Source organism: Tiliqua scincoides, chromosome 2 (assembly GCF_035046505.1).
Source record: "Tiliqua scincoides isolate rTilSci1 chromosome 2, rTilSci1.hap2, whole genome shotgun sequence".
Classification (NCBI taxonomy): Eukaryota; Metazoa; Chordata; class Lepidosauria; order Squamata; family Scincidae; genus Tiliqua; species Tiliqua scincoides.
This window is the reverse complement of record NC_089822.1, coordinates 191,269,555-191,293,110: the sequence shown is the minus strand read 5'-3', so window position 1 is coordinate 191,293,110 and position 23,556 is coordinate 191,269,555. Positions and strand designations below refer to the sequence as shown.

Here is a 23,556-nt window from a genome sequence, read left to right as displayed (position 1 = left end):
CTAGCTCTTTATGTTGCAGTTAAAAACCTCTCCCCCCTGACCCGGTTCTAACAATTTTAATTGATTGAAGATTGAGAAATGTTGTACTAGCCCAATGTTTGTCCCCTGCTGTACACCACTTTGCATGGTCCCCCTATTGGAAGTACCATCAGAATATCATCACCATACTTCCACATTGGGAGGTAATCTGGAAGTATTTCACCAAACATCAGTAAGAGACTCCGGACAGATGGGAGGGCTTTTTTGAATGCCCAAAAAATTCACACTGGAGCTCTACCTGCTGAGCTGAACCTCCTACTACTGTTTGTCATGTTGCATTGCTGTTTTCGCTGTCAAGTGGTGGGGGTCTGGGGGGGTTCCACAAGTACTTCCAGACACCACCTCAAGTACCACTGGTTGAAAAAAACTGAGCTGACTCACACCCCTGTCCTTCACTCTTCTCAGGCATCTATTCAGAGTTTCCAAAGGAAAGAAGAGTTGGAACTGGGTGTTTTCTTTGTGTTGATGGCATAAAACTTAAAATCCCTGGACAAAACACACATCATATATATGTCCCTTGTGCTGTCTGACAAGCTGTAACCTTGTGAAAGGCCACAAGCTCAAGCGACTTCCTATGACATACCTGGCAGATAAGAGTGAAACCACTGTTACTCATAAACCCTCCCCTTCCACCTGGTCCAGAATGATACTGTGGTCAATATCAAAAACTGCTGAGAGGTTTAGTGCCGCCTACAGGAATGTGGCCTCTTCAAGCTTTCCTATCAAGTTCCTAGCAAAGGCTGACTTGGATCTGAGACCCTAGTATCCATTCTGTTGAAGAATGATAAGTCTAGGGAAAAGTGGTAAAGAACTCTTCTAAATGAATAAATAAGTTGAAGACCAGCTGATTTTTATAGGGTGGTGAGATCCAGTTTTGTTTTGTTTTTTCTTTCAGTAGGTGCTGGACTAGCTCCTCTAGAGGAATGGGGAAGTACCATCATAATGAAAGAGGAATTTGCAATCTCTACTTCAAAACAGGCTGGTCCCTCTCTGGCTGCTTTTAGCAGTCAGTACAGGCAGGGGTTGAATGACCAACTTGTCGGTTACAGAACTCCAAGCAACCTATCCATATTTTTGGGTGGAATAAGTTGAAAAGAATCCATAAGAACAGGGCAAGCAGATGTTGCTAGCACACTTGCTTCTGCCTTCCAAAAGATGTTGAGGTCAGAATGAACACAAGCAACTTGTATCATCAAATTGGCTAGCCAACTGTCACATCATGTGGGTCAGGATGTAACTGACAGCTCTACTGGACAACTCTGTGCTGATGGCAGAGAAGCCAGGCACCATTGCTGCCACGAAATAGACTCTAAAATAGCTCTTGTCCATGTTTCGTTTGGATTCACCCAAACCTTTGTCAGCTATCTGCTTCATTGCCCCGAACCCACTTTTCAACTAGGAGACCTTGGCTCTAGTTGGTGGAAGGCAGCATTTATAGCAATAATGTCAACCACCAAAGTCATTTTCCCGTTGCATAGGTCAGACAGTGTTCCTACAGGACACCAGGATCTGTCTGGAGTCATAGGAATATGAAGATGATTCATTCTGTCATGTAGATGAGTAGAAGCATTTCATGATCTCATCAGGCCTTGGTGGAAACATGCTAACAAAGCAGTTTGGATCTTATCCATCCCTTCAGCCATTCCCAAGCTGCTGGGGTTTGTTCAGACTTTACAGCCTTTTGGATCCAAATTGAATGAAGGTTCAACATGCGATTCACTAGCACTACTATCCTGAATAAATTAATGAATTAACTACCAAAATATCTTTCTGCCCTCTTTGAAGTTTTCCTTTTTATTTTGTTAGCTCCCCCCAACCTACCAAAGAGGAAACATAGTTATACTTCAGGTACAATTGATTCAAGTAGGATTCTGTACTGCAAAAGTATGTAACTTTCAAATTGTATTCAAGTTCAGGGCAACTAGAATCAGACTGAATCGGTGTGGGACATGGGTAGTGATCTTTATATACATGTAAAAACCAGGATAATTGGTAACATAGTGAGATCAGTGTTCAAATTTATGTCTCCTGTATTGCCTAGCTAATCTCTTGCCAGTTTCCCAAATAAAGAATTGCACAGCGGTCATGAAAGCAACACTGATACCTCTGTTGCAGAATCTCATACTGCCCTCCTTCATAGAAAATTAATCCTGCAAGTTGGTGCTATCTCCACAACCCTAAGAGTAAAATGATCCTGAAAGATGCTGAGGTCTGCTTCTCAAGCTGCATCCTTACCTGTGAGTCCATGCTACTTCGTGTTCATGCCCATCACAGCAGGCACATTCCTGTATGAGCTTGCACAGAGGCTGCTAAAGGGACGATAGCTGTAAGCAACCAATCTTTCCTCTTTGTTCAGCTGTTCATAATAAGGTGATGTATTCCATATATGAAAATGAATTTGGGTTGGAAATATTTGCAAATGCATTTGAATACAGTCAACATTAAGGTATTATCTGTGAAGTCTCTAAATATGGCAGTACATCATATACTCATATATTGCATTTGGTTTAGGAAGGACTGAATTCTTGGTCGTCTTCAGAGTATTTTGACAAAGTAGCACACAATCCAAGAACTTTGTTTACTTGAATTGATCTTTTACCCAGAGCTATATAGCAGTGGTTCTCAAAACTTGTAGGACCCACTTTAACCAGGACCCACTTTATAGAATCGCCACCAGAAGTGATGTCATGACTGGAAGTGACATCAAGCAGGAAAATTTTTAACAAACCTTAACGGCAATCCTACCCACACTTACCTAGGAGCATTGGTAAAAGCATTGGTAAAAGCATATACATATCAGTTTGTTAAAAATACAGAGCTGTAACATTTCTTCAGATGCAGTCCATGCTATGGTAGCATCACGTCTAATATATCAAAAATAAAATATTGAAATGAATGGGGACCCACCTAAAATTGGCTCACAACCCACCAGGTGGGTCCCAACCCACAGTTTGAGAAACACTGCTATAGAGAATATTTGTGACTTAATACTACTTCAGCCCAGTTTGTGCAAAATGAAAGTATTATCCAGAAGTTTGATATCCCAAATTCCCATCTACTGACTACACAAATTTGGAGGGAAAATATCTTTATTTTCCTAATCGAAGCATTTCAGATATTGATCAGTGGAATAAAGTTATTGAACAGTTGGGTACACCATCAGCAGACTTTATGAAAAAACTACAACCTACTGTGCGGAACTATGTAGAAAACAGGCCAAAGTACCCAGGTATCAAATTTGAAGAGCTCTTCCCAGACTGGATATTTCCATCAGAATCCGATCGTGACAAAATAAAAAGTAAGATTTTAATCCGTCTGTTTAATGAACATTAGTTCACCTAGAATATATGCAGTAAAAGTATTTTCATCGTTTCCTCTTTTGTCTTGAAATTCTTAAGCACCTTTTCTGTAGGGGTTTTTACTATTTCAAGTTTCAGTGGAGAGCTGAGGTTGCCATAGTAGGTGCTGGAGGCAGGAAATGCTCAGTCTTACATTCTAGCTCTTGGCCATTTAAATTGTCTTAACTGTATATCTTAGCATTACAAAAATTTGTGGGAGGGGTTGGGGAAGAGGTGTATTATGCAATTGAATCAAGCTGATGTTGGCAGAAACCTCAGTGAAATATTGGAATGGGCTGGTAAAGTAGCATATGAATTCAACTTTCAAATGTGAAAATCCAGTCGATTAATTCCAACTGTTTCTTAGTTGTTTAGTAAGAAGAATACTGTGGAACCCATCTTATACTAAAAATAAAATATGTCTAGTTGATACAAGTTCTGTTATTGTGTGCCATTTAACTAAATATAGATACCTCTCCTTTAGCTACTATTGATTAAACTTGTTGCTTCTCTCTGCTCAATCTATGATTTCCAAGATCCACTGTTTTGGCAAATACCAAAATTTTTGTTAGCGTCTTGTCCCCCATTAATGTGCATTTTGTACCTTGTCTTTATGCTTCAACTTGGTAGTTGGCTGCTGACATGTAATCACACTTCCCCCCCTTCTACTTTCTAGCCAGTCAAGCTAGAGATTTGCTATCAAAAATGCTAGTAGTAGATCCAGACAAACGAATATCGGTTGATGAAGCTTTGCGTCATCCATATATTACGGTTTGGTATGACCCAGCTGAAGCAGAAGCGGTAAGTTTAGCTTTGAAGTTCATTCAAAAGAGATTTATAGTCACCATGACCACAGCTTTACCATTTGTCTTGGAGGAAAACTGAAAGTGTACTTAAAAGTGTACTTAAAACTTGCCCTCACAGCAAATGTTAAGCTGCAGTGCAGTAATTGCAGTGCAGTCTGCTAAAGGATTGGACAGTAAATTTGCCATTTTGAAAAATGTCTGATATATTGGGCTTGTGTTTCATAAGGGGAAAAAATACCACAAACTGCATAGGCATAACGGCACCTCAAAATCTAAGTTTATCTGCAGTTTATTAGAATAATTATGGCACTTTAAAATGTCAGTCATTATGCAGCAAGTGTAGAAATGAATCAAGATGAAAAGTTGATAAAGAATGTGCTCTTCTGCAGCTCTTAATCATTTTAGGGGAGATTGCCCTGGAGCTTGCCCAGAAGAACTTCCCAAAGTGGTATTCAACACAAACCTTTGTATTGCAACACAAACCTTCTGCCTCTTGTATCTCCACTGTAGTGTGAGTTAGATGAATTGATGTGCAAGACTTCTGTTTTAAACCTTACTTTCTTTGTAGCCACCACCTCAAATCTATGATGCACAGTTGGAAGAAAGAGAACATGCCATTGAAGAATGGAAAGGTAATCAAAATATTGTATATGGCTGGTGTAATGCATGGCAAAGTACTAGTCTTCCTGATCTGTTGCTGAAATCAGTATGCTAAAATGCTCAGTAAATCTGTAATGTATTATGGTAAGATCTTTTAGTTAAAGTGATCTGTTAGAATGATTTTTTTTTACTCTGATACCACGTATGACTAACAGTAGATAGGGCTAGGTTAAATACTTGGTCATGTGCAAGCTGGCTTGCCTAACAAATGGAACACTAGGGAATGTATTGTATTGCAGCTAGAAGTAAAATTGTATGTTGGCACTGCCTGTAAAACTATAAATAAAAATGGTTCCATGCTAGGGGTGATATAGTTTGTATTTGTTTTCATGTGTAAAATGAAACACTTTTAACTGAACACTGTATTTGTGCTAATGGCAAAATATGTGACAGTGAATAAGCAGTCCTATGCTGTCTTAAATTGCTTCTTGATTTTAAAAACTAAAGAAAGCTCTTTTTGTAATGGGTTGTGTCCCTTTTTTCTCCCTGTCTTTCTAATATAAAGAACTAATATATAAAGAAGTAATGGATTGGGAAGAAAGAAATAAGAATGGTTTGGTAAAAGAACAGCCTTCAGGTTAGTCATTGACGTAATGGCCTGTTTTTGTTTTCAGATGTTTATGCCAACTTAAATCTTCAGATTTGCAGAATAACTTTGTACAGAATTACTTTGTCTTATTTCAGATTTAGCATTCAAAATAAATGAAGTGAGATACTGAAGCTTACAGGATTCCAACATTAGCTTTGAGGAAAGAGGCGATAAGACCTTGGGGGCTGCTTTCTTTCTTTAAAGACAGGTCATTGGGGAAGGGGGAGTATTTTGAGAAAAAAGTTCTGGGGATGATGATCCTGGGTGCTAGTGAAAGGTATTGTCTCTCCCTGGAGTCAGGGGATCAAGGCTGTCCTGCAGGAGAAGGTACTGACAACCATTGAAATGCCCTTACCAAAGATCCTACTCATAGTTTCATGTAGACCAGTGTTTCTCAATGTTTGTCCTCCACCATACCACTTCAGATGGTCCACCTATTCGTAATACCATCAGAAGTAACTGGAGATGACATCATTGCCAGTTACTTATGGATTGGGAGGTCAGATACAACGTGACAAACATCAGTAAGAGGCTCAGAGTGGATGGGATGGCTTTTTGAGTGCCAAAAAGCATGCTTTGTTGCCTCCTACCACAGTACATTGTGTCACGTCCCTGGTCTTGCTGCCAGGTGGCAGTTGTCCAGGGTCCCGCAAGTACCACAAGACACCACCTCAAGTACCACTGGTGTTACCTGTACGACTGGTTGAGAAACACTGTTGTCAACCCATCAAAAGGGATTCTGGAGACAAGACTTGCTCACCCACTTGCTGGTTCTTTCATTTCTAAATCCCATGGATGTGGAATACATGAGACTTTCCTAATGGGTTCAGACGCAAAGAAGCTTATCAAGATTTCTAACACAAAAACAGTTCTGGAATCAGTCCTTACCATATATCTGAAGGCCCAACATCTAAAGAAGTGTTGAACCCGCAAAGAAACTTTACTTGGCATCCTTCATGTTCTAAGGAGGAGGCAGGCAAACATAACTGAGCATCACAGGATGTTTGATAAATTTTAATGGTTTTATTTTATTTTTTATTGTATTTTAATTCTTATTACTGTACTCATCTTTGGGCATAGGAAAAGAGGTATCAAAATCTGTCAACAAATATCTAGGACCATTTTCTGTCTCCAAAGGCTCCAGCAGACAAGAGTCCCAATTACTTTGAAGTCATTTTGTCGAAATCAAAGGGTGAAATTGAAGAAGGGGTAGTTAGTGGTGAACACTATATTTGACTGGTCAGCAGTCTCCCTGGAACTGGAAAAGAGTAAGGAGGGGTTTTCAGTACCCCCTCCATTACCCTCCCCCATGTTACAGCATAGTACAAAGCACAAAGGAGCACTGCAAAAGTAAAGTAGAATTGAATCTATTCATACAGCTAATCTTTTCAACACTTACGGTGTACAGTATTTTTATAACTGTCTAATGAGAAATAATCAGATGCCTTAATTGCAGGTGAGAACCATGGGAAGTTTGGGTGAACTTTTCACTAGTCGCTACTGGTGGTTCTTGCAGTGGTAAATTTTGGGAAGGGGAGGAAAAAAGGGTAGTCAGCAGCAGAGAAGGCTGATGCTACTGAAGGGGTGCGGCTGAGCCATTTATGAACTGGGCTGGAACTGAGATTCTTTGTACCAAGAAATTACTCAAGGACAAGGGGAGATATGCTTCATGCTCCAGTTCTGGAAGGTCTTGCAAGCAATTTTGTGTGCACATAACATAACTGCAAAGACAGTCACAGAGTGGACGTCTACTGAAGACAGTACATTAATTGCAGACAGCATAGTGCTTAGATTGTCCAAACAGAAGTTCCATATTTTTAGAGTTATGGGTAATATTTTTGAATAAATCAAAAAAGTTTTAGAATACTACAAAAAAAGGAAAAATAAATCTAGCTGCTCTATGAATGTTTGCCTTATATCAGGGGTGGCCAAACCCATGGCTCTAAGCCACATTTGGCTCTTTGACATAAAATGTGTGGCTCATGGAAATATGTTGGCTGAATTCCTTTTTGCATCACAATATAAAAACTGAGAGTCCACTGGATTAAAACATATGTTTAATGTTCATTGTGAGTAAATATACTTAAGAATTTAAATGCTTCATAAATATTGCGGCTTTCAATCATTTCTCTTGCGGCTGTCAGAACATCTGAAGTTTTTTGTATGTGACTCTTAAGCAAGTTTGACCACCCCTGCTCTATTAAATTCAAAACACAAAGGCTTCGTCTTCTAATTTTGTTCATTGTACAACACACTTGCTTCCTATTGAACCTTGATGCGCACAGATATTTAATCTTGAGCAAATCTTTACAATGCTGCATTTATACTAATAAATAAAACAGTAAGACATTGTGTTTGGAAAATAAATTGTTATGAATCCTAAAATGTTGTCTATGTTTTCAACCGTGTCTTGCCTCAGATTTTCTTATGCTTGGTTTACTTAGCACAGATGCAGCAGTGAATAGCAACACCAGCCCTTCCCAGTCATCATCTATCAATGACATTTCATCCATGTCGACAGAACAGACATTGGCTTCAGACACAGACAGCAGCCTTGATGCTTTGACAGGAACGCTTGAAGGATGCCGGTGATCAGCTTTGCAGATTTAACATTGGCAAAGAAACTTTTGCTTCTGTTGGGCCTGAATTGCTTGTAAGTTTATGGAACCAAGTAGGAAAAACTCTATGTTCTGCATGTTCCTCTAAAGTAATATCTATGATTTTACTCAGTTGCAATAAGACTGTCTGCTTAATGTTGTGGAATGAAAGCAACTTTGCATTTCAAGAGGCAAAACACAGTATAGACATTACTGTAACCTGTTTCTGTTTTACCTATATCAGATGAGCAGTTAAAAGTAACGCCAAGCTCAGATCATGGGCATTCTGTCAGATTTCTGAAACATACACATAGTCAGTATAAACTTGCAAAACACGTTTTTTAAAAAGCCATTAATGGTGATGTTGAATGTATATCTTCAGTGTGTGGTTACAGACATTTGCCGTATTAGTGTATCTCATTGGAATTCAGTACTGTAACAGACAATTGTTTTTCTGCATTACTCTTTTTCTTGAGGCCTTTTTTCTCTTTATTTCCCAATCTTTTTGTATACCTTTCCCTGGAGAAAGCAAAACTGACATTTTGCTTTATCTGAACACTTGAATGTGACTTTGCTTCTCTGAATGTGCTCTTTCAGTGGTGTTATTTCAAGGAGTAGGTAGAAATAAGTAAAAGTGCCATTGAGGGATTCTTCTTAATTCTTGCATCTATGAATTTAGTGTAGATGTTTTAAATAAGGAATGTGTGTTTTGTCTTTGTATAAGCATAAACACTTGTCCCCTCTTAAAAAAAATCCTCCTTGAAAAGTTCTTAGTCTGACATAGTCTTGTAAAATCTGATAACATTTGGGAGGGTGTGATAGTTTTGAAGATTGCCCTGACCTGACTGCTGAATCGGCATACAGATACTTTTTTTTTTTTGGTGTGTTAAAGGGACCATTGCACAGTAAGTAAATGCTTTTTAAACTTTCATACAAGAGGGCTACAGTATTTCAAACACTGCACCACATGAACAAAAAAGACTAAGGCTACAATCCTATACACATTTACATCAGTTCCACTGAAATCAATATGGCTTAATTCTGAGTAGACATACATAGGATTGTACTATAAGTTTAAAAATTGAAATTCATAATGTGTAATTCTTTTCTTTCTTTCCCTGTTGCAAATTCCAAGGATAAAACTTAGTCTGAATTGGCTCAGTCTCTTTCTAGGTCCAAAATGGCATAACATTTTAGCTCCAGAAATCATAATTGGTCATACCTTGAGCATGGGCAAAACCCAACAAATATTTTATAAGGAAATTTTTTGTGTGAATGTAGTAGGTAGGTTACCAGACTATGATAGCGTTCTCTGTGCGCGCGCATGCACATATATGTGAAAGATGGTATGGGATAAGTGATGAGACAATCCCAGGCTGTAGAATTGAGATTTACGGGTAAGCTCGGAATAATGAAGAACTTTGGAATGGGAATGGAAAGGTGTCATCTGCACAGTAAAAAAAAAGTTGGAGTCTGTTTTTGATAACCAAAGGCAAGTTGCATATGCCAACTTTCTACTCTGGCACCAGCACTTTATTGACTGATTGGTTCATTTTGGTATGAACTTTTGCTACTGCATTTTTTCTTATGCCTTTGTAGATGGATGATGAAATTTCTAGAATTTGCTCTCAAATCAAAGACTGTTTCAAGCATGCATATAGATCCATTCATATACAGACCCGAGAGTCTCATGTGAACTGCCACTGTGTGAAAATACTGCTCTTGAGATCTGCAGTGATAGACCCTCTTGTCTGTGATGGCTCTTTGATGTAATTCAGCCTCTAAAGAGCTCCTGTTAAATTTTTGACCAGGATTCCAAGATCCCCAAATACCTAGAGGAAATGATTCACATGTGGGTTTACAGACTTTCATTTCCAGTTGCAGCCCATATACCATACCCAATGTACCTCCCAAAGGTTCCCTGGATGGGCTGAAAATCCCCAGTGCATGTTTAAATTTTACTCTGTGAAGATTACATATACTCCTGCGAATATTGTGTGTGGCCCTTTGGATCTCTACCATAACTATTTTTTATTTATACAGCAGAATCTATATATGTGACACTTCACAGCGTAGTATGAGTGAGATGGTATAGCATAGTGACTAAGACTGAGCAGGGAATTGGAACTTTCATGTTCAGATCTTGCCTCTGCCCTGAACTCTCCAGCTGACCTCAAGCAAGCCACTCCCTCTCAGCCTCTGCTTCCCCAGGTGCAGTATGGGGATAATGCTTGCCTTACAAAGTTATTGTAACATTGCATAAAAATACCTGTGAAGTGCATTGTGCTCTCAGAAAGCATCATACAAATGTTAAGTGGTATACAATAGAGGCAACCAAGATGGATTTGAGATGGAGAGTGCAGTTTATTTGACTGCTTGGCTCCCAAATCTTGACTCATAAAATTGAGTTTGTATTTTGTAATGGCATCGTAATAGATCTCTCCATCTAGATGTGGAAAGTACATATGGAATCCTTCCTGACTTTGTTTACCAAATCTAAAACACTAACCTAGAGATTTTCAAACTGGGGCATCGCAGTGCCCCAGCATGAATTCCTTTGCCTTCATCCCTTTAAGGGGCAGGAAGGGGGAATGCAGCAAAGCAATCCCCAGGATCGCGCTGCTGTTGGGGTAGGCCAGGGGCTTTCTGTTACTTACAGGAACGGGCAGCAGCATCTTAGGGGTGTGGGGAGCCCCGCATATAACTCCATAGGGCTCCCCAACTCGCAGAGAATGAAAATAGAACTATCGGGACCCACTTCCAGTTTCATGATCGCAAGCCGGAAGTGGGTTGCGATCGTTCTTTTTTCAATCTCTGCGCATTGGGGAGCCCTGCAGAGGCATCTGCAAGGCTCCCTGCACCCCGGGATGCTGCTGCTTATTCCTGTAGGTAAGAGAGCTCCTCCCCCAGACAGTGGTTCAATCCTGGGGATTGCATCACTGCATTCCTCTCTTGGGAGTTTTACTCCCAAGGAGTGAGGACCCCTTCACTAACCTAAGAAAATTACTCATCTTTTTCAACTGTAGTGAGGTAGAATCAATATAGGTATTTGATGTTGACTGAAAACATTATTTTAAGAACTGCATCTGGTGGGTGAGGGATGCAGCCCATCCTTTTGAGTTTGATGCTCCTGCTCTATTTCACTAAGGAAAAACTATTATGTAACTTGAACATTTAAGAGTGACACATCTATGAAGCTATCAAACTAAACTCTGAATGTTTTGAAGCAGAAACTCTGAATATGCTGTTTGGTTGTAGAAATAAAATCTGTTGTACTTGCAAATTGAAACTGAAACATGAAAATTCTCACCTTATATTGAGAATATATGCTTCAGTGTGTGTGGTTTTTTTTAAATTCCCATTTTGATGTGGATTTATCCACTGTAACATGATTACATTAAAAAAAATTAAAATGTAATGTTAAAATGTATAAGCCTATATGATGTAAATCTTTTTGAAGTTTACATAATTCTGGAATTATAATAAAAATAAGTGCTGTGGTTGAACTATTTTTATAAATACAAAACATTCAAGTATTATGAATATAGGAAATTCTTATACCAAATGTGTATGAAGTATATAGTATAGTAATTGGATTATGATATCTTCTGCTGTACAAACTGCATCACAGTAGCAGGAGAGTATGGAGCTTTGTAGTGGATTTCTGGTACAAAAAGCTCTCCAGAACACTAGCACTTAGGAATGAATGCTACGCAAGAGTTTTTTCAAGTTAAGGAGGAAGGGATTGGAAATACCAATAGCCTCTAAGCAAGGTGGCATGGTGGCTGGATTAATAGTCCTGGCCTCTTACTTTGGATACAGAGTTGCCCAAGCACATTAAAGTAGTTTAGTATGGCTTATGATCAGAAAGGGTTGCAGCATCCAGAGCTGACTAGCTGTAGGACTGGCACCCTAGCACTTGATGTAATGGCAGTCAGAGCTGAGTCAACAGTTTAAGGAATAGCGGAGAGCAGGCTGTTGGGGTTTTGTTCAAATAACCAGAATTCAATTGCTCTCTAGCTGTCCCAGTGTTAGTTCAGAGAGCACCTTGATTCCATTTTCCTGGGGAAAATGTCATCCTATAAAAAAATCAACTATTTCTTTATATGCTTTTTTAGCTCAAGTCAAGACATCTAAAAGGAGTTGCCAACTGGTGTTCACATGACTATACATTTTCACCAAGGATCAAACTACATGTGACACTAAATACATCCTTTGTTATTCTGTTTTTGTTTCATTAAAAATATCGACCAGACAGGGAGGATGCTAATTTAAAAATAGGGGCCATAGTGCACAAGTAGGGGTACTTCAACCTTGTGTGCTGATGCTCTCCCCCCCCCCCCCACACAGCTGTTTGTCTTGGGAGAGAAGCTTCCGTTGTATCTCTCAGTTGATCTAGAACATTAGGAAGGTAGGAGGCGTTTGTCAAGGGAAATCGGGTGTCTCCAAACTTTTTGGCCTGAGGGCTGCACTGTATATCTGACATGTAAATAACATATACATAAATGGAGAACCGATGATTTAATATATTAAGTGGATAGGAGTGGAAGGAGGAGGGGAGCAGAGGGCAAAATTGATTTTCACAGGAAGAAGGAATGGATTTTGGAAAAAGCGTCAAGCAAGCTACAGTGCAAATCATAAACTTGTTTTGTCTCAGTTTCTGCTCTGTATAAGTTTAATGTAGACATTAACTTTGTTTGTATTTATATTCCAGGTCTCCCAACATTGGTATATATCTCATTCAGCCACTAGAGGTGCTGAATGTAATGCAATGGAATGGAATAATTTCTTTAGTTGTGAATTGGACTGCTTGAACAAGAAAACTGGGGTGGGGAGATTAATTTCTGCCCAGCCCATAGGTGTACACATTTGATCCCTGTTGCGTATATGCAACATTGGGCAGAAATGACTTAAGTTAGGGAGGGGAGTGAGTGTGTATGAGAGAGCGGTAGAGGTAGAAGAGTAGAGAAGAAAAAAAACTTTTAGCCTTTATACCAAAAACTCTGGGCTATGCATATACTCCAAAGCAACCTACTCTTGAATCTTAAATGGATGAGGAAGCTGAAATGGTGGTGAAAATGGTTCAGAAGTATCTTTAATTCACATATTTCAATACTTTCTAGTATTCAAAACTGATTCTTGGCACATACCAAGTTGGGTGGGATTGGGGAAAGATGTGGTACTTTATCAGTAAAAATGAGGCAGCAGGAGCATCTTGGAAATAAAAAAAGATTGTGAGAAGTTGCTGGAAGTGAGGAGGAAAATTGATTGGATTTTTGTGTGGAAGGGAGGTGAATATGTTTTCTCTGGGTGTTCCTTGGCAAATGGATGAAGTCATGCTTAATTTCTAAAGATAATTGTAACAGGTGGCAACTTCAGGAAGGTCATAAAATGGGCAAAAAGTGCTGGGATTTTAATCTGTGTGGGAGGTATGTCATCACTCTTGAAGCGCTACTATTTTAATCCTAAAAGTATGGGCAAGGAAAGTGAATATTTCTCAGTGGTGAGAGGAAAGCACTCTGCATGTGCTCAAAGGTAGTCTTTGATTACTTAGTTTCTGTTTCTGCTTACCAGTTCTCTGCCATACCTTTGGCGAACCTCATTGGCTAACCTTTTAACTAGTCAGATTGTTGTCTTCCTCAGTTTAAAGTGTCAGAAATGCAGCATTAGCCTTACTGCTTTTGTCATCTGGTGCCAGTTGTTTGCATATTCTTGTGGACTTGATATTTTTGCTTAATTTGAATCTGATTGAGTTGATTCTACGGTTGCCTGACCATGCCAATCGGCCCTCTCCCTGTTTCCACCACTCATGCCAAGAATGTCCCTTTTCACCTTGAACATATTGCAGGGTATGCAGTTACTCACCTGAATTCCTCAGAAGCAGTCAAAGATTTGCTGTAGCTGATGAATGTCAAACAGTTTAAACAAAAATTGAGAAATATCAGACGTCTTCTGATGACGGAGTTAACTCGTTGCTAGTTGCCTGAAATGTACCACAAGCTGGGTCATTGTTTTCAGCAATGGATGCTAGATAGTTTGTTTTAGAATAGCTTGCAGTGTTGTTGGTACCTTCAGTCTCTAGTAACATGCTATATAGTAGCAATATAGTACTAATTTGTGGTATAGTTGGCTGAGTGGTACATGATACAGACCTCTACATGGAGAGCTTACATTTCAGAGAGAGAAGTATAACCTAGCCTCCTCTTTGCCATCTAGTTTTCTAATGTGCAGGGGATTTATGGTGTACAGGAGCATTTAAACACGTGAATCCCCCACCTGTAGCCTGGAGGGCACAACCCAAACTGTATTTAATCACCTTGGTGAGAATTGGACTATGTTATTAGTATTTGATACTATTAGCATGACTTGGTTTATGGTAGACTGTGGTAGGTATATTGATTTTTCCAAATCATGCTCTAGAGTCTAGACCTGTTAGTAACAATGTTGCACTTATTAGTTTCAGAAATACAGATGGTAGAGTTCAATCTTTCACTTGCTCAGAGTTCCAGCATAAGGCAGTGCCCCACCAACTCTGAGGCCTTATTCATTTACCATTTAGCCTTTTCACATTTAGCCTGTTCTGTGCCTAAAAGTTTATTTGGAAAGCAAATTTTACTATCCAAACTGTACAAAATATATTTTGTATACAAAATATATATTGTATATAAGAGCCCTGCTGGATCAAGCCAAGGGCCTATCTAGTCCAGTTTCCTGTATCTCACAGTGGCCCACCAGATGCTTCAGGGAGCACTAAAGACAATAAGACACCCATATGCTTTTGCCATTCCCTTGCTCCTGGCATTCAGAGACACTTCTAAAAATTCAGAGCTTGCATATAGTAATCATGGCTTGTAACCTGTAATGTACTTTTCCTCCATAAATCTGTCCAATTCCCTTTCAAAGGCACCTAGGCTAGGTGCCATCACAACATCTGTGGCAAAGAGTTCCACAGATTAAAGTATAACCTAATTATCCACAGATTTTTTTACCTGTGGTTTTATCTCAATGTGATGAGAAGGGCCCTTTAAATTAAGGGAAAAATGTCCTTTAACAATACTCATTAATGTGAGAGAAGGCAGCCGGCTGACAATCCATCAATCATTCTCTCTCTTATAACGGCTTCGCTCCCTGAGCACATGAAAGAAAGGTAATCATTTTGCTCAGGTGAAGGGAGGGATGGCTGGCCCAGAGCGAAGCCTTTCTAAGCGCCTGGAAAGAGACTGATTGATGGATTGTCTGCCTAATGAGTCTGTCTTACATCACAAAGGTCAGCAAGGCTGTTTTTAAATCGCCCAGCAAAGGGACATTTTTTAAATGGATTGCCATCCACTGAGTTTTGGGAAGAGATTCTGTGCAAATAAGAGATTCAACCTGTACTCGCTGGCTAAAGAAATATTTTCATTTGTCTGTTCTAACTCTTCTGCCACTCAGTTTTAGTGGATGTCCCCCTGGCTCTGGTGTTAGTGTGGAAGAGAAAAGAAATTCCCTCTATCCATCCTCTGAATAATTTTATATGTCTCAATCTTGTCCCCCCTCAGGCACCTTCTTTCTAGACTGAAGAGCCACAAATGTTGTAGCCTTTCCTCATAAGGGAGGTGTCCTAGCCCACTAATGGAATTTGTACAGGATTCAAATCCAAAAAGACAGAGTTCAATCACAGAATGTGAGATTCAGACTTGCAAATTGTTTTATCACTTTATAGGTAAAAGTCCAAGATAATCAACTAATGAGGATAATTCTTTTGACTAGTTTGTATGAAATTCATTTGGTGTCTGAGTGTTAAAAAATAAGGGGGTATCAAAGCACAAGGAGAATGCATGATCCTGTGGACCACTCCTAATTTCTTAGCTGTTTGGGTGGCATTATGTTTGCCCCAGCCCTAAATGGTTAAGTTCTAGCATTTGCTCATTCAATAGTTTGGATTTTGAATTTTTAATTGCATGACTGGGACTACTAATGAGTAAGTATAGAACTGTGATCTAAGCCTGCATAAATTTGCACAACTGATCTTGTTGCCACAAAAGAATGTAAGTACTGATACAAAGTGGATTTTAACTTATCTATATTATTTTCAAAGGTCTAACAGTGAAGCCTATAATTTTCAGTAAGGTTGTTTCTTAGATCAAATAGATAAAATCTCAAGTATTTTCTGTCTTCTATAATTGGTGTATTTTGAGACACTTAAATAATTACATTTCTTAAACCTATCTGTGTGTATGTTAAAGTAATATATTTCAGTACTAAAATCATGCCATCAGATTGTTGACTAGCATGTTCTGACATATTACCGGAAATGTTCATAATTCATTAATAGTTACACAGTAATTGCTATGTTTAACTGCTCACCTGAAAAGGAATATGAAGATTTTTGGCTATTAAATGTTCTTATTCTGTACTCTTCATATTATTCTAAATATACACTGAGTTGCTGGATGACGTTGCAGAAATGGAGTAGATTTATAAGATGTTCTGTTTTGCCATGTGTCCTAGTCTTGTCTTAAGAAACATTACAGAAATTAGAACCAACCCCATTTTCAGCTGGAACTGTTTGTAGAAAGTACTTGGAGGAAATTATTTTGTCTGAACGTGCATATTTATGATTTATGTGAGAGGCATGTGTCTGCATTGCTCTTATATCAAAAAGGTAATGGAGAGCTTTTTCTGTACATTACAGGAAGCCGTGGGGGAAAAGTGGCGAAGACTGTCTGTGGGGAGATGCATGAAGTGTCCCTTTGCATGACATTGCAGTATCAGTGTGAAAAGAAAGCACAAGTCACTAGTGCTTCTTTTTTGCTGCTTCCCATGATATATGAAAAAGCCCTAAGTAAATACATGCCACGCTATTTCAGAGGCTATTTTATTTTAGATAAATGTATCAAAACATGCAGGCTAGTTAAACCTAAGTTTATTTAAGGCCTGAATGGTTGCTTTTATCCTGAAGGCATCCATGTACATTGTTTGAAACTCTTCTCAAAGGAGGTGTGCCGTGCACTTAGGTGGAGGTGGGCTTCTGTTTGAGACATGCGCATCTAACACTTCTTAGGGTATGTGGAACTAGTTGTGCAGTTCTTTTGGATCTGAGTCCCACAGTAATCAAGACATATTATGGACTTCTGTTGTGCCTTGGGGCACAACAAAAAAAAATTGAAAGTTGAAAATTCATCTATGTTGCACTGAAACTCAACAAATTTACAGCATCTTGAAATGGAGACTCTGGTTTCCTAAACAAAAGCAGCAGACATTATAATGTGATAACATGTCTAATGTATAGCATTCCTTAGAAATGATTGAAAATTGATTCCAAGTGCAGACGCATCCTTCCCTGACCACGCCATATAGAATCCTGGTTCAGCCTTGCAAAATACAGTTTGTGCAGAGTGCTTGGATTGCAACACACAGCATTATAAATTAAGGAATCTTGATCAACCTCTCTTAGTGTGAAAATCAGTGATGTCCGTAAGTTTTACACAGAAAGGAAGCCTATGAGTACAGTGTGGAATTGATGAGGGCTTGATGCAGCACTTCGTGATACTGTTGGAGCCAGATTCTTTCCTGGGGGTGTGTGTACATAGAGATCTTGCTTGAAGTTCATCATGTGCACATCTGCTTCCAGGTGCAGAACCTGGATTTGGGTTAAACTGACTTGCCTATCTTTAATGTAATTACTTCACCATGAATATTGCTGAGATTACTTTTTATTATGGGGTATGATAAAAGTAAATCAAATTTTAAGATAACTTGTTAGCTGGTTCATGTTCATATTCTTATGTAATAAGTTCTGTTATGTTCACGCTGCATGTTGAGAATCTCTTGTCCTAAAGAACTGCAAGACATCTTATTATATGTACAAGACAAGCAGGAAAACTGCAATTTGAGAGTATCTTCACATTTTTGAACTATAAAAAGTATTTATTAAAAAAAAGAAATTGCAGTCCTTATTGTTGATTCTACGGCCATGAATTCATGTGCATCTAATGCTTCTTAAGAACTAGTTGGTCCACTATTTCAATGTTTGAGTTAAAAGAAAAAGTGCAAAAACCCTATCTTGGAAGTAAATAATTGGTTTCCAAATGTGGTTAAAATTCAAATTGTTTACAAAATTGAAAGATATATTAAATAAAAATATACAACAATGTAGTAACTTTCACTTTAAGTAGCAGCATGTCAATTTTTCAAAGGAATGGCTGAATTTCTTTTGCACAGCAATCTATTCTATTTTTATTTTTTTGGAAGCACTTTAGGATTATCTTGAACACAGTCAGATCTCCTTTCTATCATTACACATATTCAGTGTTTTCAAGTGGTTGCAGTCTAGTGCGAGTCCAGCTCCTGTATGTGAAAGGATCTCCATAGCACATAAGGCCATTTTTTCCTCCCCTCCCTTCCCGTCTATACATGCATGGGCATCCATGCGTGCTACCAGTTTGCTGCTGGAAATGCTGCTTATGTGCTCCTTCAACCCCTGCTTGAGGATGGCTGGAAAGGGCTATATACTTGGTGATAATTTGACATGCTGTCTTCTATAACCCGGGGGGGGGGAGGGGAGAGAAAGGTCTCTCCAGCCCAATGCATGATCTTTCTGCATGTCAGCACTGTACCCACATGATCATGTTCTTTGTGAGTTAGGTTGCCTGGAGGGTGGCAGATGAATGACTGTCAGCATCAGTGCATTACAGTACTTCTAAAAATTTATTTTTTAAAGAGTTGGATATGCATTTTTATTAAATGTCTGTGTGCTCCATTTCTGAAATTAAGGTAAATGTCAAATTGCGACGAAAACTGGTGCACACTTCATTTCGGCATTTAGCTGCAAGTTTGTTCATTCAATTTCAAGAATTTCAAGAAAATGCTTGATGCTTTTCTGGATTAGATTAGGATGAATCAAATTTTATTTAAATCAAATATCTAATAGTAGTAAGATCCTTCATCAGAAGGTGTTAATCTTTACAGAAGGTGTAATATACATCACAACTTAGGTTTTCAGCATTTATAGTATAGAAGTTCCCAGATAAATGTATAGGAATCAGGCCCCTTATTGTACATGCTATTCAGACAACCGATATGAAGCTTGCATACAGTTGGGATCCCATCTTCGTGAGAAAAACTGATCCTGCCAGTGGTATTACTCTTGCAAGTGCGCATGAATGTTTTCTGAAATAGGGCTTTAGGCTGCACGTGTGCCTTAGACTGAAATACAGAGGAAGCTGAATCATCTTTTTTCCTGTTCATAGTGAAGATGAGCTGTGTGCATTAATGGTGGCCATATTTGATTGCTCTGTGAGTGCATAAGAGTGGTGTAAACTTCCAGCTTTTTAATAGCAGAAATTGAAGTGTGGTGCTATCATCTTCTAGAGGAAATGGTGATGACTAAAGCAAATGTGCACAACTTTTTAAATGAATTTTTGATGCCTAGGTGACTTTTTCAACAATTGGCATAGCAATATGGTTGCCATTTTTATATACATAGATTTTTAAATAATTTATTATGTTAAGCTATTGTGCTTTTTCAAGTTTTCTGGGTTTTTTTTCCAAACAGAAAATGGATTATTACTGAAAGTGTAGATTTCTACAAAAGGCTGTTGCCTCTTTGAAGTCTTTTACTGGGTAATGCATGGAACTTATTTACAAGGGCCAGATATCACAGGTAACTTCAAAAGTATCATACAACTTTATTTTGACAGTGAAGTACTTTTAAATAAAAGTTACACACACACACACACAGAGAGAGAGAGAGCGCCATCTGGTATAGCAACGCTATTATAAAGTTTTAGGATAATGAGCATTTTGCTATATTTTTCAGTCCACCATAGTATATAGTGGCAAATGCTCAATGTCTGGTTAGGGGTTTTCATGCCCCTTGAAGTTTCTCTAGTGCTCTTCATAGTTTGATTCGCACAATATTAACAGCTAGGGTAAATTATCTTGTTGAAGTATTTGCAGTGCTGTGTGAAATCCCAAAGTTGGGTACATGATGGGCAGCTGCTTTGCTATTGATACTATCAAATCTGTAATAACCCCCACAACATCACTGTAGAGCATAGACTGAAATAAGCTTGCAAATTGTTGTGTGACTTGGCCTGAAGCCTTCAAATTATAAAAATTAAAGATACAACTAACTATAGTTGACGGTAGAAGTCTGGCCTAGTAGTCCTTCCTTTGGGAGTTTACACCACTCACTTGAAACAATCCGGATAGACTATGGCTTAGGGCACAATGTGTTGTGAACTTCTACCGTGTGAGCCCTCTCCAAATTAATAAGCTTGATTTCAGTGGAGCTTACACAGAAGGACCTAGCACATTATGCCTATAAGCTGAGCAGGTAAACTGCTCTGTGTTTTTTTTAATGTTTTATCAAATGGCCTTAATTGTTTCCTCATCTGCATTTTTATAATCTCTTCAGATTGTTCCCATAAGCTTTTCTTTTTTACATAATTGTATAATGTGTGTTGCAATGTATATATCTGTATTCAAATAAATACATATACACATTATCACAGAAATAGCATCAAGCTCTAATATCTGTTCTGTTCAGAGTCTCCAACCATTATTTTAGTTTGACGTGCTTTTGGACAAGTCCTTTTGAAGTCTAAATGTGTGTCTCTCTACATAAAGTGATTTGTGCTGCCTACTAAATGAGGCTCTTGACATATTTCATTCTTGATACTTGTGCAATAAAAGAAATGCTCTGTGGAAAATGAAGGCAAACTATTTTATATCATGGTAATTTCAAAAAGATTTGAGGCCTTTCCCCAGCAGAATTCAACTTTTGAAAAGAATGTGTCAGTAAATTTTTAAAGAGTAGTAGCTATTAGCCTTAGTTAAATTTGGGTTTCCATTTTTCCCCCAATAGTCTTGTCCTTCAACATCAATAATAAAATCACTGTAAAAAATTCAATAAATGTGGACTTAAAAGTGTACTGAAGAATCATAGTGTGTTTTCTGTGTTTTGAAGTCAGTAATTGTATGTTTTTGAAACTGAGGGTTGTGAGAAGGAGAGTTGAGGTCAGCTATATTTTTAACTACTAGGGTTTTAGGGGTGGGAGTGGGAAACTCAAATAGTGTAACACAGTGGTTCTCACACATTTAGCACCAGGACCCACTTTTTAGAATGAAAATCTATCAGGACCCACTAGAGGTGATGTCATGACCAGAAGTGACATCATCAAGCAGGAAAATTTTGCACAATTCTAAACTGCAATCCTATGCACAGTTACCCAAGAGTAAGCCCCATTTACTGTCATTGTTAAAAGAATATACAGGTCTGTAACATTTCTCCAAGTAGTCACATACCATGGTAGCATCAAGTCTAATATGTTAAAAATAAAATATTGAAATGAATGGAGGCCCACCTGAAATTGGCTCACAACCCACCTAGTGGGTCCTGACCCACAGTTTGAGAAACACTGGTGTAACATGTAGAAAGTTCCTAAATTGTACAGATCACCAAGACAGTGTCACTGAGAATTTTGAGAGATGAGAATTGTATCCTGATAAAGTTAGTCATGACTAACCAGCAATGAAATCAATGAGGCAAGGAATTTGTGGCTAAAGTTGATCTCATTTCCAATGAAACTTGGGAATTATAGCTTACTACAACTATACCACATACACCATGTGATCCACAATCTTGCCTTCATTGGCCATCAGCTATTCATTCATGATGGTATATTTATTTTATTCAGTTTATACCCTTTTCTATAATTATCTGAAATAGCTTACAAATATACAAGTACAATAAAAGCGTCATGCAGTAAAACATTTCACACAGGAGGAAAATACACAATACAAATTGAGGGTTCCACTAACTCCTCTTTGGAGTCCTGCAATGTATACATAATTAGATGTTTTGCATACAGGCAGCCCTCCGTTCATGTGGGCATTATGATCCTGGAAAAATTTTTATAAATGAAAATCAGCTTTCCCACAGGAAACCACGGGATTGGCCTGGGTTAGGGGAAAATCATTTAATACTAATGAATGAAGGCATACTTGCCCAAGATGATGTAGGGGAGAGTTGAAGAGGAGGCAAGTGGGAGTGGCTACTGTGGTCAATGGCTGAGAAATCAGTGAGGGAAAATAAAGAGTGGCAAGGAAACAGAGAAAGCATTAAATTCCTCTTGTAACCTTTTTGGGAAAGAAACACACTCTGTGCTTCTGCAAGAGACAGCCACAGGGGACAGCTCCCTCAGTGCAAGTGGCAGAAGACTCAGGGCCCAATCCTATCCAACTTTCCAGCACCGGTGCAGCTGCAATGCAGCCACAAGATAAGGGAATAAATGTATCCCTAATCTTGACCACTGCCCCACCACAGGATGCAGCACATGCCCCATTGGCACAGTTGCACCAGCACTGGAAAACTGGATAGGATGGAGCCCTATATCTCCCTCCAGTCAGAAGAGTCTCCTGTCTTCCCTGGCACTTATCACCAACCATTGCATAAGCTCTGTGAACGCATTTTCTTTGTCTCCTTTTTTTTTTTTTTGTAATCTTCTGGGCTCTCTCCCAACCCCACAGAGGAAGTTGCCATTGTCTAGAGTTGCTTGTTAGTAACTATTCAACTAATTGTGTTATTTAAAATTTGTAAATTTCAAATTTGTAAAGTGGGGTGTCTCAAATATGTGCAAATTAAGACTGCATTGAACTTCCTGTATAGAGCAGGGATGGGTGAGTCCAGCATGGCTTGACTTGAGTCAAGTCACGAGTCTCTGCCCCCACAACTCTATTCAAAAACAAGTCCTAAAGGGCAGATTTTCTAAGTCAGCCAGAGCATTTTGGTGACTCAAAAAGACTAGAGTCTCGAGTTCTAACCTTTAAAAACCCAGCTGTGGAAAAAAAACAGGGCTGTTACCTCTGTGGGTGGGGGTTCTCTTTAAACACTCCCATGATGGCCCTGCTTATCTGTAAACAAAGTGGGACGGGTGGGGCAGACTGCATGAGAGCAGGGACAGAAGTGGCAAGAGAGAGGAGGGTCACCAGAGTGATCCAATCCTTTGCATCTCTACTCAGAAGTAGTCCCATGTGTGCCAGTCATTCAGTCAGGCTTCTTCCTCCCGACTAACAACTGAAACCACCAGTAGTGTAGCTAGAGGGGATGCAAAGTGCTAAGTTTTGCAGGGAGCCTCACCTCTGCTTGCAAAGCCCTATATGTTGCACAGAGCCTCACTGCAGGTGTGCAAGCAGCCCCTCCCCTTCAGAGCAGGAACATGCAGTGTGGGTGCGGCAGGTGAGTGCACCCCCTACACTTCACTTCCCTGCTCTGAAGGGGAGGGGGCAGCTTGCACAGCTCTGGTGAGGCTCTGTGCAACCTGTGCTTTGCAAGCTTGGAGTGCACAGGAGCCATGTGATTGGAAAGCATGAGTGCTACGAACAGCTCCCTCCCCCTCCCTGGGCTTCTCCAGCCAATTCTAAAGCAAGAACACCCTTGGACTCCTCCTGTCTTGAGATTTGGATGTAATCTCATTCAAAGAAACAAATCAGACTGCCTATCCTTTGTCCAATGATCACTGAAGGAAAAGAGAGCTGGCTTC

At 39.1% G+C, this 23,556-nt stretch overlaps 1 protein-coding gene across 4 annotated transcripts in view; it reads left to right on the top strand.

The window, feature by feature from the left end:
- MAPK9 (mitogen-activated protein kinase 9) overlaps nt 1-20,957 on the top strand; it is a 58,455-nt gene extending 37,498 nt beyond the window's left edge. For 2 of the 4 annotated variants that reach the window (XR_010793844.1, XR_010793845.1), the window contains exons 8-13: nt 3,155-3,337; nt 4,054-4,178; nt 4,752-4,815; nt 5,349-5,420; nt 7,882-8,085; nt 16,704-20,957. Coding sequence is in view for 2 of the 4 variants with exons in the window: in XM_066616797.1 (XP_066472894.1) it covers nt 3,155-3,337; nt 4,054-4,178; nt 4,752-4,815; nt 5,349-5,420; nt 7,882-8,024 (587 nt within the window). In the remaining 2 variants the exon portion in view is untranslated. Of the gene's footprint in view, nt 1-3,154; nt 3,338-4,053; nt 4,179-4,751; nt 4,816-5,348; nt 5,421-7,876; nt 10,714-16,703 lie in introns of those variants that run through there. The other 2 variants (XM_066616797.1, XM_066616798.1) reach the window with 2 other exon arrangements.
- The last annotated feature ends 2,599 nt before the right edge of the window (nt 20,958-23,556 follow it).